At 52.7% G+C, this 14,602-nt stretch overlaps 2 protein-coding genes across 3 annotated transcripts in view; one reads left to right on the top strand and one right to left on the bottom strand.

Annotated features, from left to right (window-relative positions):
• The window catches only part of ANO7 (anoctamin 7), a 7,328-nt gene extending 5,635 nt beyond the window's left edge, over positions 1-1,693 (top strand). The window contains exons 20-25 of the mRNA XM_010182962.1: positions 72-209; positions 317-393; positions 793-935; positions 1,149-1,239; positions 1,333-1,452; positions 1,598-1,693. Of these exons, the coding sequence (XP_010181264.1) occupies positions 72-209; positions 317-393; positions 793-935; positions 1,149-1,239; positions 1,333-1,452; positions 1,598-1,693 (665 nt within the window). The remainder of the gene's footprint in view (positions 1-71; positions 210-316; positions 394-792; positions 936-1,148; positions 1,240-1,332; positions 1,453-1,597) is intronic.
• Positions 1,694-4,253: 2,560 nt separating this feature from the next.
• The window catches only part of HDLBP (high density lipoprotein binding protein), an 18,974-nt gene continuing 8,625 nt past the window's right edge, over positions 4,254-14,602 (bottom strand). For both annotated transcript variants that reach the window (XM_010182958.1, XM_010182959.1), the window contains 16 exons: positions 14,486-14,590; positions 14,122-14,235; positions 13,712-13,798; positions 13,412-13,543; positions 12,883-13,101; positions 11,964-12,185; positions 11,516-11,734; positions 10,666-10,804; positions 10,293-10,444; positions 9,559-9,663; positions 8,716-8,850; positions 7,984-8,127; positions 7,608-7,793; positions 6,119-6,235; positions 5,660-5,788; positions 4,254-4,800 (listed from right to left, as the gene is read on the bottom strand). In XM_010182958.1, the coding sequence (XP_010181260.1) occupies positions 4,714-4,800; positions 5,660-5,788; positions 6,119-6,235; positions 7,608-7,793; positions 7,984-8,127; positions 8,716-8,850; positions 9,559-9,663; positions 10,293-10,444; positions 10,666-10,804; positions 11,516-11,734; positions 11,964-12,185; positions 12,883-13,101; positions 13,412-13,543; positions 13,712-13,798; positions 14,122-14,235; positions 14,486-14,590 (2,292 nt within the window). In that variant the 3' untranslated portion in view covers positions 4,254-4,713. The remainder of the gene's footprint in view (positions 4,801-5,659; positions 5,789-6,118; positions 6,236-7,607; positions 7,794-7,983; positions 8,128-8,715; positions 8,851-9,558; positions 9,664-10,292; positions 10,445-10,665; positions 10,805-11,515; positions 11,735-11,963; positions 12,186-12,882; positions 13,102-13,411; positions 13,544-13,711; positions 13,799-14,121; positions 14,236-14,485; positions 14,591-14,602) is intronic.

Below are 14,602 nucleotides of genomic sequence, written 5' to 3'. Positions count from 1 at the left end.
TGGGGCTGGGAGATGCCACAGCTGCCATCTCTCAGCTGGTCCCACCCCACTCCTCCTCCTCTTCCTCCCAGTCCTGCAGTTTGGCTTCATCACCATTTTTGTGGCCGGGCGGCCAGTGGCCGAGCGGGCGCAGGGCATTGGCATCTGGTTCTCCATCCTGGAGGCCATCACTCACCTGGCCGTCATCAGCAACGTACGCTGGGCAGGTGGTGAGGGGGCTGCAAACAGTGTGGGGCAAGTAGTGGGGGGGAGGGGACGACCTCGAGATGCAGAGTGAGAAGGGGAGCTGCAGTGCCTGGGGCGGGTCCACCTTGAGTGGCCGAGCGGGCGCAGGGCATTGGCATCTGGTTCTCCATCCTGGAGGCCATCACTCACCTGGCCGTCATCAGCAACGTACGCTGGGCAGGTGGTGAGGGGGCTGCAAACAGTGTGGGGCAAGTAGTGGGGGGGAGGGGACGACCTCGAGATGCAGAGTGAGAAGGGGAGCTGCAGTGCCTGGGGCGGGTCCACCTTGGCAGAAGGTGCAGCTCCAGCCAAGGGTGGTGGGAAGCCTTCACCCTCTGGGGTATGTGGCCCTGCTTGGGTTTAACTGAGGGGTGAGAGCTGGACACAGTGGTGTGAGCTGCTGTCTTAAGATGGAGCAGTGCTCCTGTCTGGGTCGTCAAGCTGAGGGCAAGGAGAGGCCCTTGGAAAAGCCACCTCAGAAGCATGGGGCATGGAGGAGGTTCTGTTGGTGGGGCTGTGGCGTCCTCTGGTTACAGGACCTGCTGTAGGACATCTCCCTGTTCCCAGGCCTTCCTCATTGCCTTCACCTCCGATTTCCTGCCCCGCGTGTACTACGGGTACGTCCAGGACAGCAGCCTGCATGGCTACGTGAACTTCACCTTGGCGCACGCACCACGGGAGTTTGTCTTGCAAAGCAACACCACGTGCAGGTGGAAGCCCCATCCTCTCCTCTCCTCGTTTTTTTAGCCTCAGATTTGCTGTTCCCTGCTGTTGCCAAGGCAAACCTCTTGTTTAGCACAGTGGCCCTTAGCCAGGCCCATGTTGCCCTCCCACTTTCCCGAGGTCCTTGGGGCCCTGGCTCAATCCCAGGCTGACGCCCGCTGTGGAGCAGACAGCGGCAGAGCTGTGCTTCACTCCCACAGATACCGAGCGTTTCGGGACCGGGATGGCAACTTGACCTTGATGTACTGGCAGCTGCTGGCCGTACGCTTGGGCTTCATCATCGCCTTCGAGGTACCAGCTGTCGGGCCCTGTGGGGTGGCCAGGTGCTGTGGTGGGTGAGGACCTGCCACCTCGGCCAACCCGCACCTCCCTGCTCGCTCCCAGCACCTGGTTTTCTCCATCAGCCGTGTGATCGCGTGGCTGGTCCCCGACATCCCCGAGGCTGTGGAGGTCAAGGTGAAGCGTGAACGGTACCTGGCCAAGGAGGCCCTGGCTGAGAACAAGGTGGGCTGCGGCCACTCCTCCCTCTCCTCCTTTAAAGTCTCTTTTTTCACTTGAAATCTGCGCAGAGGCACAGGCAAGCATGAAGGCAGAGGTGTAAGGAATTGTGGCCTAGTGCAAATGCCAGCTCCCTTTTGCTGTGGTTCAGGTCCTCTTGGAGAGATGGGAGACAAGAAACAAGGCCAGCACCACGGATCTGACCACAAGCAGGGACTGGGAAACAGAGCAGTTGGGCAGCAGCTGAGCACCGCAGTGCACCCCGAGGCCCATGGTGCTGAGCCGGGACTGGATGGCTGCCGACCGGCTCCTCCACAGCCCAGCCTGGAGCTATGGTGCAGCAGGTGTGTGTCCTGCCAGCACACAGCCTTTGGGGACACAGCTGGCGCTGGGTGTCTCCCCCAGCCTGTGGGTGTTATCTCAAGGCAATTCCTGCCCTGGCTCTTGCTTCTCCTGCCTCCACTGTGCTGGATGTGTATCTGTAACCACGGCCAGAGGGTTTGCTCCTGCCAGCAGCAGCAGGCCCAGTGGCAATGGGAGAGCTATGAACCCCCAGGGGAAGTTGGGGTGTGCTGTAACCCCCCAGCACAACAGCCCCTGAGCCAGGCGTTGCAGCAGCTTGGCCCAGCTGGTGGGTGCCATAAGCAGTGCCGGTCGCAGCAGACAGACTGAGGCTCTGGTTATGGTGGAGGTGAGCAAGAAGGGACCATGGCCGGGGCCTCCCTCTCCTTCTCTAGGCTAGCAGCGTCGCCAGCGCAATGGCTCTGGGTGCGAGCAGGTCTGTGCCTCCTTGTGGGGAGGGAGCAGACCCTGGTGCTCCTCTCGCCTCCTCCCTTGACCTGGCTGCTTGCTGTGTGAGTCCAGCTGTGGTGAGGGCATGGCCGCAGCAGAAGCTGGGACTCCTCAAACCGGGCTACACTCAGCCAAGCAACCCTGCCTTGCATCTCACTCCCACCAGTAGAAATAATATCCGTGACACTCCAAGCTGTTTCAGGTTTTATTTTAGAATTTATAAAATTCCAGTGTCATCCATACTCATGAGCCTTTTTACATGTTTGCATATAGTCTCCAAATTCCAAAGTTAAGGCCAAGGGATCATTGCTATGGAAACGTACAATATGGAAGACGTCAAAGAGAGGAAATGGACACATGCCACAGTCTGCTGCGGAAGGAGGGCGGTGGGGGGACAGTACTAGGTACAATCACTTCATGACCTTCTTTAGAGTGGAGGGTCGGGCTGCGGGGCACGAGCCAACAGTGGTGCCCTAAATGTAACTCAAGCCTAGGCTGTGCAAGTGGTGAGGGCACATGAGGGCATAAAGAGGAATTAGGGGGGGCGATAGGCTTGGTGACATAGGACAGACCTAAGCTACAGGGGGAATAACCATTTTCTGACAGATGCAGAAGGGAGGGTGGGACCCTGGTTCTGTCTCACCCACCCTGGCTCCCATGCTGGAGGCAAGGGGCCCCCCTGGCCTTTGGGGGCAGTTCCAGTCATTTTTCAAACTTTAGGAGAGCACTGTGAGGTTTTGGTTCAACTTCTGCATAGCAGCCTCTTCCAAGAAGAGCTGGCGTGGGAAGGAAAAGCCCGGGTACGACTGGCCTGCCAGACAGGGGGAAAGGCAAGAAGACCGGGCTCAGCCTGTCAGAGTTTTGGGCCTTTGCTCTGTAAGCAGCACTAGAGAAGAAAGGCTAGGGAGTCCAGCTGGGATAGAGGAATGGCTCAGACTACACCCTCCATAGGGCTGATGCAGGGGAAGGAGGGAACAAAGAAACCCCCCGCTCCCTGCCTCCCTCCACAAAGATGTAGTTTTACAGGCTGGAGGAGCTTGGACACAGCCCCTTTGAGCAAGCCATGGCAGGGCCTAGGTGCAAGCGGCCCAGAGTACCGAGCACGGATCAGCCTCTACCGCCGGTATGATGGAGGCCTCGGGGAGGGCTCAACGCACCAACACCATCAGCCCCTCCAGTGTCATCAGAGCAGAAGCCTGGCTCACGCCCTCTGCACCTGTGGCCTTGGGGCTGAGCTGTGTTCTAGCTCAGCAAGGAGTCCTACGGGTCCCTCTGCTTCACAGCTTGCCTGACCATCACCACACTCAGCTTCCCTCCAAAGAGCTCTTGTAGCCACTTGAAAACAAAAGGTTGCCCCGGGCTTCTGCTCTGGGTGCCACGGCAAGAGCTGGAGCAGCCGCTTACCCACCTGCACCAAGAGGCCACCATCGTACTGACTTTTGAGGTAGAAAGAAGGCAACAGGAACAGACGTCCCTACTGCTCATGCCTAGATGCTGCAGCGCCAGCAGAGGACTACAGCTTCTCAAGGCTGTGCTTCCCACCAGCTTCTCCTGGGCCATGCCACCACAGCAACCCTGGCAGACCCGAAGCTGTCCCATCCGGAAATACGGTCACGTGCTGGCTCGCCTGCCTGCTCACACGGTTGGGAAGGGCGAAGGAGGGAACGTGGGGAACTGGGAGCGGGGTCTGTCATCGCGCGCTGGAAGACTCGTCAAGCATGCGGGCTGGGGCTGTGCTTTAGTGGCGCAGGGGTGCGCTCGCTCCGAGGTGTTTACCTGACCAGGGCGGCCGTACGTTGGTCTGGTCCCTTCCCTCTCTGCTGCCTCTACAGCCTATTGAAGGTTTTGTTACTTTAAAAAGCAAAGTATCTGACCCTTCAGATTATTTTAAGCTCTCCCCACAGTCAGCTATCAGCATTAAATGAATTTTTGGCAGTTAAAAGGAAAATAAGTTGATTGCACTCTACAAAGGTAAGGTAAGGCCTGGGATAAACACAAAGGAAAGAGGGCAAACGTTTTGGCTTTAGAAAGTCAAGGAAATTTATTTCCTGAGGTCATGAGACAGGAAGTAGATTCCTAGCCACAGTAAAGGAGGTCTCCTAATGAAGGCGAGAATGCCTAGTAAGACATGCTCAAAAGAGCAGATTGCTCTGCTAGCGCTTGGGAAGCTGCAAATCTTAGCCACTTTGAGTCAATTATGAAGTTTCTAACAAAAACACACACATTTAGTGTTTGAATCTGAGTGGAAGTCTTGTTCCAAAGGAGGAAAGAATATCCATCAAGAGATGAGGGTGGATCCTAGCCATGGTGATAGCTGAGGGGAGCAGGATGGGGTCTAGCACTCCAGACACCATTAGGAGACCTCTTGGGACAATTGACTTGTGCTCCAGCCGCTGGGTCAGATTTCAGACAGGAAGTATTTGTGGCAGGTTAGTGTCAGGTCAGCGGGCTGGAGAAGTTTCTGCTTCCAGGTCATTATCGTTTGGGTCCCCAGGGAAGAGTCTTGGGGGCCACTTGAGCCCCAAAGCTGGGGAAGTCTTCAGAACTGCTCATATCAGGGGCCTAGAGCAAACAAAAAGGGAACAAGTTAAGCTCCTGCCCTGCTGCAAACCTGCATGGTGCTCCCCTGAGCTAAGCAGCGTTTCTGATGTCCCATGGTGAGATAAAACAGGTGAGGGCCGAAAAGGATCATGATGTCCTTAGGACTGCCAGGGTGGACGGCTGAGCCATCTAGAGATGACATTTAGGAGGGTGCAGACAACTGCAAATGGCAGGCAGATCAAGGGCTCCAAGGGTCCAACTGCAGTAACTGGGTCACTGGAATGGGGCTGGGCCAGTCCTGCAGCAGCACTGGGGCAGCCAAGGGCAGAGCTGCCACATAGAATCATAGAATGGTTTGGGTTGGAAGGGACCTTGAAGATCATCCAGTCCAACTCCGCTGCCATGGGCAGGGACACCTCCCACTAGACCAGGCTGTCCAAAGCCTTGTCCAAGCTGACCTTGAACACCTCCAGGAAGGGGGCATCCAGCCAGAACATAACCACAAACCGAGCCAGCTCTGTGCTGCAGGAGGAGTTGGAAGTCCCAGGGCTCTGTCCCTATCCCTAGAAACACCACAAGCTGGCAGGACACTTTCTGGTAAGGGTCTCCCATCCCCAAAGCTCCACTGTGGGGTAGTCAGTGTGGGCAAGACGCTCGGAAGAAAGAGACAGCAGTGCTGGAAAGGCACAGCCCAAGTCTGTCCTCATCTTGCATGGGCCATGAAGAGCAGGAGGGCCCTTCACTGCTTTCTCTGCCAGCAAGGGAGAGCGAGTGCTCTGTTTCCCCAGGCAAGATAGGAGGGCCAGACCCCAGAGCAGGTCCTTGGCACAGGACACCACACTTCCTGTGCCCCCAGGCCCACGGCAGAAGCAGCACTCACCTTTTCGTTGTTGACAGTGGCCCAGGGGGCATCTCTCACCACAAAGCCCTTGGATGGGGCCTTGGACTCTTCGTGTGAAGAGGGCTTCATATACACCTGCATTGCCTCGTTGTCCACCACATCTGCAAGCTGCAGTGACACGGCCCAGTTAGGGGTGGATCTTGACAGTTCCTCAAACTGGCATAACACACCTCCCCACCCCATCTCACCATCCTGCAACCCATCCAAGCTCACCAGCCTGTTCTACAATGACCAAGCACAATGTTTCTGCCCTAGTCTGGGGCTCTGTGCCCAGCTGGTCTGAGGGACAGCTGCAGATGAGGACTGGCTGCCACCTGCACAGGGCTGGAGTTATCCAGTGCAGCGGTAGAAAATACCACATGGAGATACTTCAGACTTTCAGCTCTGCTGCAGAGGAAATCCTTGCTAAGCCCCTGCATGGATCTGCTGAACACTTACATATTCCTCCTCCAAGTTCAGGATGTGATCAATAGCTTCTTCCACGTTCTCAGGGAGTCCCGTCACAGTCACACAGTTGGGGTCAGGAGCTCCGCTCTGGGGAAAGCGAATATCCACCTGCAACACAAGGAATGGGACGGGACTTACACTTGCACATCAGAAAAGCCACAGACTCCGCATGACCGTCATTAGATTCACAGAAAAGCGCTGATCTGTTCACTGCTGCAAGTCTGTCCAGGACCTCCACAGTCCAGATGCTGGGGGTGCACTGGAATATGCCTGGCCCTGAAGCCTGTCTGGTTTCCCCATGAAGGAAGGCAGAACAGAGCCTGCAGTAACAACCCATCTTCCAGCAGTCCCTGCTGTTCTCACTGCCTGAAGCCCCACTGCTTTCTGTGCAGCACTTGCAGCAGAGGCAGAAGAGGGCTGCACATCCAGTGTCGTCACACCGCTGCAAGCAATTTCACCATCAAGCCATTAGCATGAACCACAATAAGTTGTCTCCTCCACAGAGTAATCCTGGCTGACGATCACCTTACAGAGCTGGCTTAGTGTACCCCATACACTGAGCTCTCTCACAGCCTGCCTTCCAGATGGGAGCAGGGAAGCCATACAATACAGGACCAAAACCAAAGGCTGCTCATTTGAGAACCAAACAGCTTGTTTCAACAACTGAGCCCAGCCATGATGCAAGTCTCCAAAGCCTCATCTCTCCAGATTCACATTCACTACTGCGGTGTCAGGGGCAAAGGTCCCTGCACCAGCTAACTTTGCCAAATCTGTTGCACTGAGAGTGTGCCAAGATTCCTGAAGTAAAGGGAACCAACAGTAACCCAGAGAGACAAAGAAATCCAGAATATCTCGAGTTAAGCTCAAGCTGAGGCAGGTCTGGGCACAGTCTCATCCCAGAGCCTTCCCCAGCAACAGGCCTGACTGCTCACTTGCAGTAACTAGAGCAGCTGACATAACCCCCTTCCACCTTTTGAAGGCCACCTGGGACTCTGTCTGCAACAAACCCACTGAAAGGGTTGCACAGAGGGACAGAGCTCGGTGCTGTGCGTTGGGCTAACCCAGAGTGCCCAGGAACCCACTCTAGGTTCCTTTTCTGGCTGTGTTCAGTAAGACAGGAGGAGCTCAGCCTCCTCCCTGCCTGGCTCCCAGAAAAAGGGTGACCTGCAGCTGAGGCTGTGTGGGGATGCTTCAGCTGGTGTCTGGGCGTGGCGTCCAGGCATACCAGGGTGCTCTGGCCCAGGGATCCTGCTCACACACCTGCAGTGACAGAGCTGGAGGTAAGCAGGACAGCAGTGGCTTTTCTTTTGCACCCATTCCAGCTGAAGGTGCTCAACAGGCCCATGACACAAAGACCAGAAAATGTGAGCATCGCACTCCTGAATTTAGCCCCTAGCACTAAGCTGCTACCAAGCTCTTAGCTCTTAGCACTGGCCACCCAGGCCCAGCCCAGCCTGTGCTGCATTGCCCCACTGCTCACCTTGAACTCATCCATGATTTTGCGGATGGCTTTACCGCGTGCGCCAATGATGCGTGCGTGAACACGATGGTCCAGAGTCACATCCTCAGAGACCATTTGCTCCAACTCGCCAACGATCTTCATGATGGCATCCCGGGCAGCCTCAGCATTCTTCTCATAGCCAGTGATGGTGATCTGGTCTTGGGCCTGGGGCACAGGCAAATGCGTGAGAGACCAGACTCATGAGCAGCTGAGCAAACCTTCTCCCTGCTAATCCCTTTTACCTTCCACCTTATCCAAAGGCAGCACAGGAAGGCCAGGGCCCTATAGAAGATGCTTTGCTTCCTATGCTCAGAGACAAACAGCAGCCCTCCTTGCACCCCCTCTGACCTCTCACCTGGCTTTCATCATCCTTGTCAGGGAACTGGATGTTGACCTCATGCTCTGTGCGTATTTGGGTGATCACTGCTCCCTTCCGCCCAATGATTTTAGGGTGATACTTGGGATCCACAGTGACTGTCAGCTTGAAGCTTCGCAAAGCCTGAAACAGGAGAAGCAGAATGAGATACAACAGCAGAGAACACACCATGGCTGGTCCAGTGATGTTCATCTAAGTCCCAGTGTTTCCTTCTGGATTCTGAGATGCACAGAACAGGTTCTGCAGGGTCATGCCTGAGTGTACATGGCTACAGAAGAGCACCCGAGACATCCACCTGCTGGGGCCTTTCACCAAGTTCATCAGGAAACCACAAGTAGCAAACAACAATCCAACTCATCCCTCACCTATTTATTCAGAGTTGTGATAAGGACTCCATGCGAATAGGCATGGAGAGACTCCTAGCACAGTGAGGTTCCCACTCTGCAGTGTCTGGCAGGTACATGAATGTGCAACAGAGCCCTGAGCAGTCCAAAGTTACCTAAAGCAGAATCCCAAAACTCTCCTGTCAGTTCATGTTAAACAGGTTACAACACTTGGGTAACCCACTTAGGAGCGCTCCACACCCACAGAGTGGCTAAGGGTGCTCTTAAAAGGAGAGGGGTTCCAGGAGTCTGTGCAGCTTCTGAAAGGCAGACCCAGAGGCTGAAGCCTTGTTTGGCTGGAAGGAAGAAGGGCAGACACAGGCCTTACCCGATCCTCTTGTTCAGCTTGCAGCTCCTTCACTCGTTCCAGCAGTCCGGCCTTGGCACGGTCCAGGTTGGTGGCCAGCCCAGTGATGGTGATGATATCCGACTGCAGCTCAGGAGCAGGGACCTGGATGTTCACCTGAGTAACAAGTAGCGATTATTGTTTTGTATCACTGCTCACTGCAAGCTGGCATCTCCCTGATCTCCCCTGCTGCCAAGACCAGCTCCCGCCCCAACAGCCTGAACCACAGAATGACTGAGGTTGGAAGGGATCTCTGGAAGTCATCTGGTCCAACCCACTGCGCAAGCAGGGCCACCTAGAGCTGGCTGTCTGGGGCCATGTCTAGGTTTTTGGACAGAACCCTGTTTCTTCAGCCATGAGCTGTATCAGATTGCTTTGCTGCAGGGCTTCGGCCTCCAGCAGTCCCTGAGCCAGCCTGGAGAGGCTGGAAACAAACACATGTTCAACAGCGCTGTCTGCAGCCAACCCGCACCAGCTCCAAGAGTGCCTGTGGGCTTTTGGGGAATGCTCCCAAATGGGCAGGCACAGCGGCGCTGTTTGCCCTGGCCTAGGAGGAAAAAAACTCACATGTTGATGAAGAATCCCTGTAGGTGCCAGACAACACTCATGGCATCAACACCAATCACAGAGCTTCAGCACAACACCTACCAAGTCCTGGAGCCAGGGACTAACTCACGGAAGTCTCAGTTTCTTATTACAGAGCCTGTATTCCATGGTCAAGCCATGAAGGTCCTGAGTATGTCACAACTGATTGCCATCACCAAAAACATGGTCACTTACAGATTCTCCAGGACAGAGGAGATGGGAGGAAGGGCAACAACTTACTTCAAACTCATCCATCATTTTGCGGATCCCACTTCCTTTCTGGCCAATGATGTAACGGTGAAGATCAAAGGGAACTTCCACCTCAATGGTGACAGGAACCAGAGCCTGCAGGGAAGGGAGCACAGTTCACCACTTGAAAGACTTCTGTCTTTCAGCTTGCCATGTCCTTGCCCAGAAGAACATGTTGCTGAACTGACATACGTTCCCTTGTAGTCAGGATACAAATTCTACAGGAAGAGAGAACAGCTGCGAACACCAGGATGACCTGTTGGTTGTTAAAGCATTTTTTCCAGGCAAGCAATGTTAAACCCCACCTCTGGGGACAGGCTGTTTTCATATCCTTGGCTTCCACCTAGCAGAGACTTGGACATCACCACTGAAGGAGCATGGCAAGGTCTGCTAAAGCTAGAATGATTCAGCCTCATGCAGACTCTCTCTTTTCAGGTATGCTCTATAAAACAAGCATGTTGTGTTTTTATGGCACATAACTCAGGGCTGCTTACAAGCTCTAGCAATCGTGAGGCCAGGCGCTATGACTCAAGCCGCCAGGCTAAATCACAGAGCAAACAGAGGACTTCCCTTGAGCAGTACAGACCACCTCCACACTTAGCAACAGTGACCACCTAGATTGCAACCTTTACTGAGCAGCTCTTACTACCACTAAGCCTGCGGCGAGCTGCTTGCATTAGGGCATCACTACATTACAGGGCTAAATGGCTGAGAATGCCACGTACCTGCAGTGCCTCCTTTGCTGCCTCACACTTCTCCCTGCGGCCAGAGATGACAATGATATCACACTTCTTTGGAGAGCTGGGATCTGCATTCCCATCCTTGCCTTCCCCACCTTCCTCGCCATTCTCCTGCACAGCTGGCTCTGCAACAGGGGCTGGAAACATGGAAAATCTTGTGTTAAATGCACCAAGCCCCCTCCTTGCTCATGACCTCCTCTTCCAGATCCTCAGGCTCAGCCTGGGCTTTGCCACAAGAGGACAGGGATACCGCAGGTCAGTTCTCCATAGATTTTAAGTAGGACATCTCCACTGATATGGGGTGTGCTACTGATTTGATCAGCCCAACTACCATGCAAACATGTATTCATGGGTATACCTGGGTTCTCCTCCCTGTCAGGGAATTTGATCTGAACACCATAGTCCCGGGTGATCTGCTGGATCCGGGATCCTTTGGGGCCCATAATGGAGCGATGGAACTTCTGTGGGATGTTGCATTCAATTGTCACTTGGGCTTCCTGTGAGAAAGCAGAGTTACTCTATTGTGATGCAGCCCCTTTCACACCAGAAAATGGGATGCTTGTGCATGATGAAATCCATAATGGACATAGGAAGGAGTTAGAAAAGATAACAGCTGCTGGCAGGGGAAGAACTGAAAGTTTCCTAGAATCTTTCCTTGCTCAGAGAAGTTAGCAGAAAATTTCTTAATGAAGGCTGCCTCCAACCCATGATGTTAAAAGGCTTCCAAGACCAAAGCTCAAGCTCTCTATTACCCTGAAGACAAAGATGCATTAGAAGAAAGGAAAAAGATAAAAAAGAAGGAAAGGAAAAGAACAGATTTGACAGTTGGCTGCTTCCAAAAGACAATACTAACAGTACAAGAAACCCCAGAGCACAACCACTGCCCAAGGCCAGGCATGGAGAGGTACAAGAAGGCTCCAATATTTCAATCTAGAAGTACACCAAGGAAGGGTCTCCTATTTCCACTCCTAAAAACCGAGGAGATGGTCAGAGGAGGCAATTCCTTCATATAACATTGGCATTTTGGAGCCAGCTGTAATTCCCCAGGCTGGGATCTAAAGTCTGCAGACTCTGTACGTTGACAGCAAATGTTTAAATCCCAGAACTACTGTGGGATTTTTTCACATAAAGCTTGGGTGTACAGCAGGTTCAAGGAGGACACTGCTGAAGCAACAAAGCATAGAAGAAACAGCTTTCCTGCGACATACCAGGTCCTCGATGATCTCCTGGATGCGTTTCTTGGCTGCCTCCACACAGTCCTTGGCTCCCTTGAGGGTGACTTTGTCGCTCTGGGTGCCAGAGCGCGGGAAGCTGACCATCACACCACCATACTCATCTGCAATCTCACGCAGAACTTGCCCTCTCCGGATGACAAAGTGGCGGTGGTGCTTGGGGTCAACCACCATGGAGTCTTCAACCACATTATCCTGCCAACAGATGACAGCCAGTCAACCCCACCTGCCTGGTGATAAGCACAAGTTTGCTGCACTCAACAGCCATCAGTTTACAACCTCTTCCCAGCAAGCGACAGCGAGGAGGACCTTCCTGAGCTCCCATGAAGGGCAGCAGATGGTTTTAGAACAAGCAGGTCCTCCATGCTGACTCGTTACATCTTGCTACAGTGATAGGGAAGAAAGGAGAAAAAGTAGTTCATACCAAGTTCTTGATGAGGGCCTCCAACTCCTTCTGTGCCTCTTTGACAGCTTCCTCAGTTCCCATGATAGTAATCAGCTCTTGATCTTTGTCTTCAGAGGTTGGAAAGATGATGCGGGCCCCAGTGTTGTCACGCACCTTACGGATGTTGCCACCACCCTTACCAATAAGGAACTTGTGGTACTCTGGCTTTGCACGGAGGTCCACGGTGTAACTCTTTGTTTGCTGAAAGAAGTCAGATACCAATGGAACGTGTCAAGATACAGAAAATACACATCAGCATGTAAGTATGTTACCTGCACCCACAGTGTTGCAAGACCAAGGTAGATGCAGCGTGCTGTTGCAGTCAAAAAGGTGTATTATGTCTTAAAAACACTACCCAAAATATGTTCTCAGGGCTGAAAAGCTGACTCTACACTCAGCATGACTGGTGAGAATATGAGCAGAAGAGACTTCCCCGGGAGAAGGGTCTGACACTTACACAAGGCAGCATAACCATTTGCTAACTGACTGCTGCACACCAGGTGGCAGAGGCAACCAACCCATCAGGAGAGTATGTTCACATGCTGATATTAGAAAGTTTTTCTTCTTGCTATTAAAATGACCAATCATTCAGTCACAATTCAGAGTGAGGTCTGGTAACCCAAAGTTCTCAAAGCTCAATATATGCAGTGAAATGGAGGAACTGGAGCTGGAATTCAGAGATTAAGAAAAAAGGAAAGGAAATACATAGAGTAAGCTGTTTCAGAGAAGTGTGGATACCCAACAGCATTCAAACCACAGTAGCAGGGAGCCTTAGTCCCTCAAAAGAGTCTCTCTGATGTCAGAGGCTTCCCAGTGGGCAGAGGGGATTGCTTCAACCCCAGAAAAAAAAACAGCTGGCCAAAACAACCTGCTCCTTGCCCTGTGAGATAAGGCTCACCTTCTCCTCTGCCAGATGCAGCAGCTGTTTCTTGGCTTTCTCTACATCCTGAGCCGGGCCCCTGATGGTCACGGTGTCACTGCCAGAGCCCTCGGTGGGGAAGTGGATGTGGACTCCACCACACTCCTCCATGATGGAGCGGATGAAACGGCCTTTGGCGCCAATGAGGGAATTGTGCAGTTTGGAAGGAATAGAGACCTCCACCTCTGTGATATTGGCCTAAGAGAGGGCAGTACAATGCTGTTAGTCAAGATGCAGAAGTGTGTTTGCACCCACTCTGCCTACCCTCCAACTCCCACACTGCTAGGAGCTTTATAGAGCTGCATGTGAGAAATGCCCAACCAGAGGGGTTTGAGAATGGCTACTCCTGACACGTGAGCAGCCACAAACTTAGGTGTCAGAGACAAGAACAGACCGACATTCACATTTGTCTCCTCCCTGACCTCCCCACTACAAGCCCTTCTGTATTTTTGACTTCCAGCAACATTTTCAAGTTCCTCATCTGCAACAGGCCAGTTGTGTCACTCACCAGCTCCTTCTGGATGGCAAGAATTCTGTGGCGAGCAGCCTCACAGTTTGCTCTCTTGCCTGTGATAACAATTGTCTCTGAGTTGCTGTTCTCTGCTGGGAGATCAATTTTGGTGTTGCTTTCTTCACGGATCTGCCACAAAGGAAAAAAGAAATAAAACCATCTCAGAGACGTCCCATATCAGAAAAAAGCCCTTGGAGGTTATATTTGACATCACCAATGAGCAGGAGAGAGCAGCAAGTAGGATTTAACTGCAGGCTGTGACCATGAAGAACACTGGAGACAGGAAAGAGATGTTACCTTCTTGATGTTGGCACCTCCTTTCCCTATGATGTTCTTGTGGAATTGTTTGAAGATGGGGACAGAAATAGAAAAGCTGTTTTCAACCTAAGGGAGAAAGGAGGGAGAACTGAAGATTACACTGTCAGGGCAAGCGAGGTCTCATCCCAATAATTTGATAAAACAAGCTTTAGACAACAGGCTGAGACCCAAGGAAGTTCTCTATACAAGAGACATGTGAGAATAAGCAAAGGCAAGTACCTTCCCCTATAGCCCTTAAATAACAGGTATTGCCCCCTTGCCTCCATTCAGTCAGAACAGTGTCCACAGCTACCTCATCTTGAGGTGTTTCAGCTTTAACCAAGCCAGAACAGCTCTGCTTTATTCCACGGCTACCCAGGCATGTAGGAGAGAACACAAGTCCCCCTTACCAGGTCTGCCACCATCTTTTGCATGTACTTGGTGCACTTCTCCACCTCATTTTTGGGACCTCTAAGTTGGACAATGTCACTCTTGTGTGCAGGGTCTGGGAAGTTGATGATAACCTGCAGGAAGTGGTAATTTAAAGTTAACTCGAGCAAATGCAGCAATTGCTGTGTCAGGCACAAGTGAAGGTTGGGGGGATCCTATGCATCCCCTTTCCCATTCAGAAATCACATTAGCAGCCTCTGGCCAAAAGAACTATTTTCTCATACATATTAGACACAGAGCCACTACGTTTATGACTTCAGCAACCTCCTACTACCCAAGTAGGAAATTTCCCTTCTGGATTCCTCACCTCCTAGAAAGCCTTACCTCTGGGAATTTCTCCCGGATTTCCCGGATCCGCTCGCCCTTCTGCCCAATGATGGTCCGGTGGAATTTCTGCTCAATGATTAGGTCCTTGGTGCGTTCATTTTCCTGAGGAGAATA

This window comes from Mesitornis unicolor, unplaced genomic scaffold (assembly GCF_000695765.1).
Source record: "Mesitornis unicolor isolate BGI_N332 unplaced genomic scaffold, ASM69576v1 scaffold32014, whole genome shotgun sequence".
Lineage (NCBI taxonomy): Eukaryota > Metazoa > Chordata > Aves > Mesitornithiformes > Mesitornithidae > Mesitornis > Mesitornis unicolor.
This window is presented reverse-complemented; position numbering and strand designations above follow the sequence as displayed.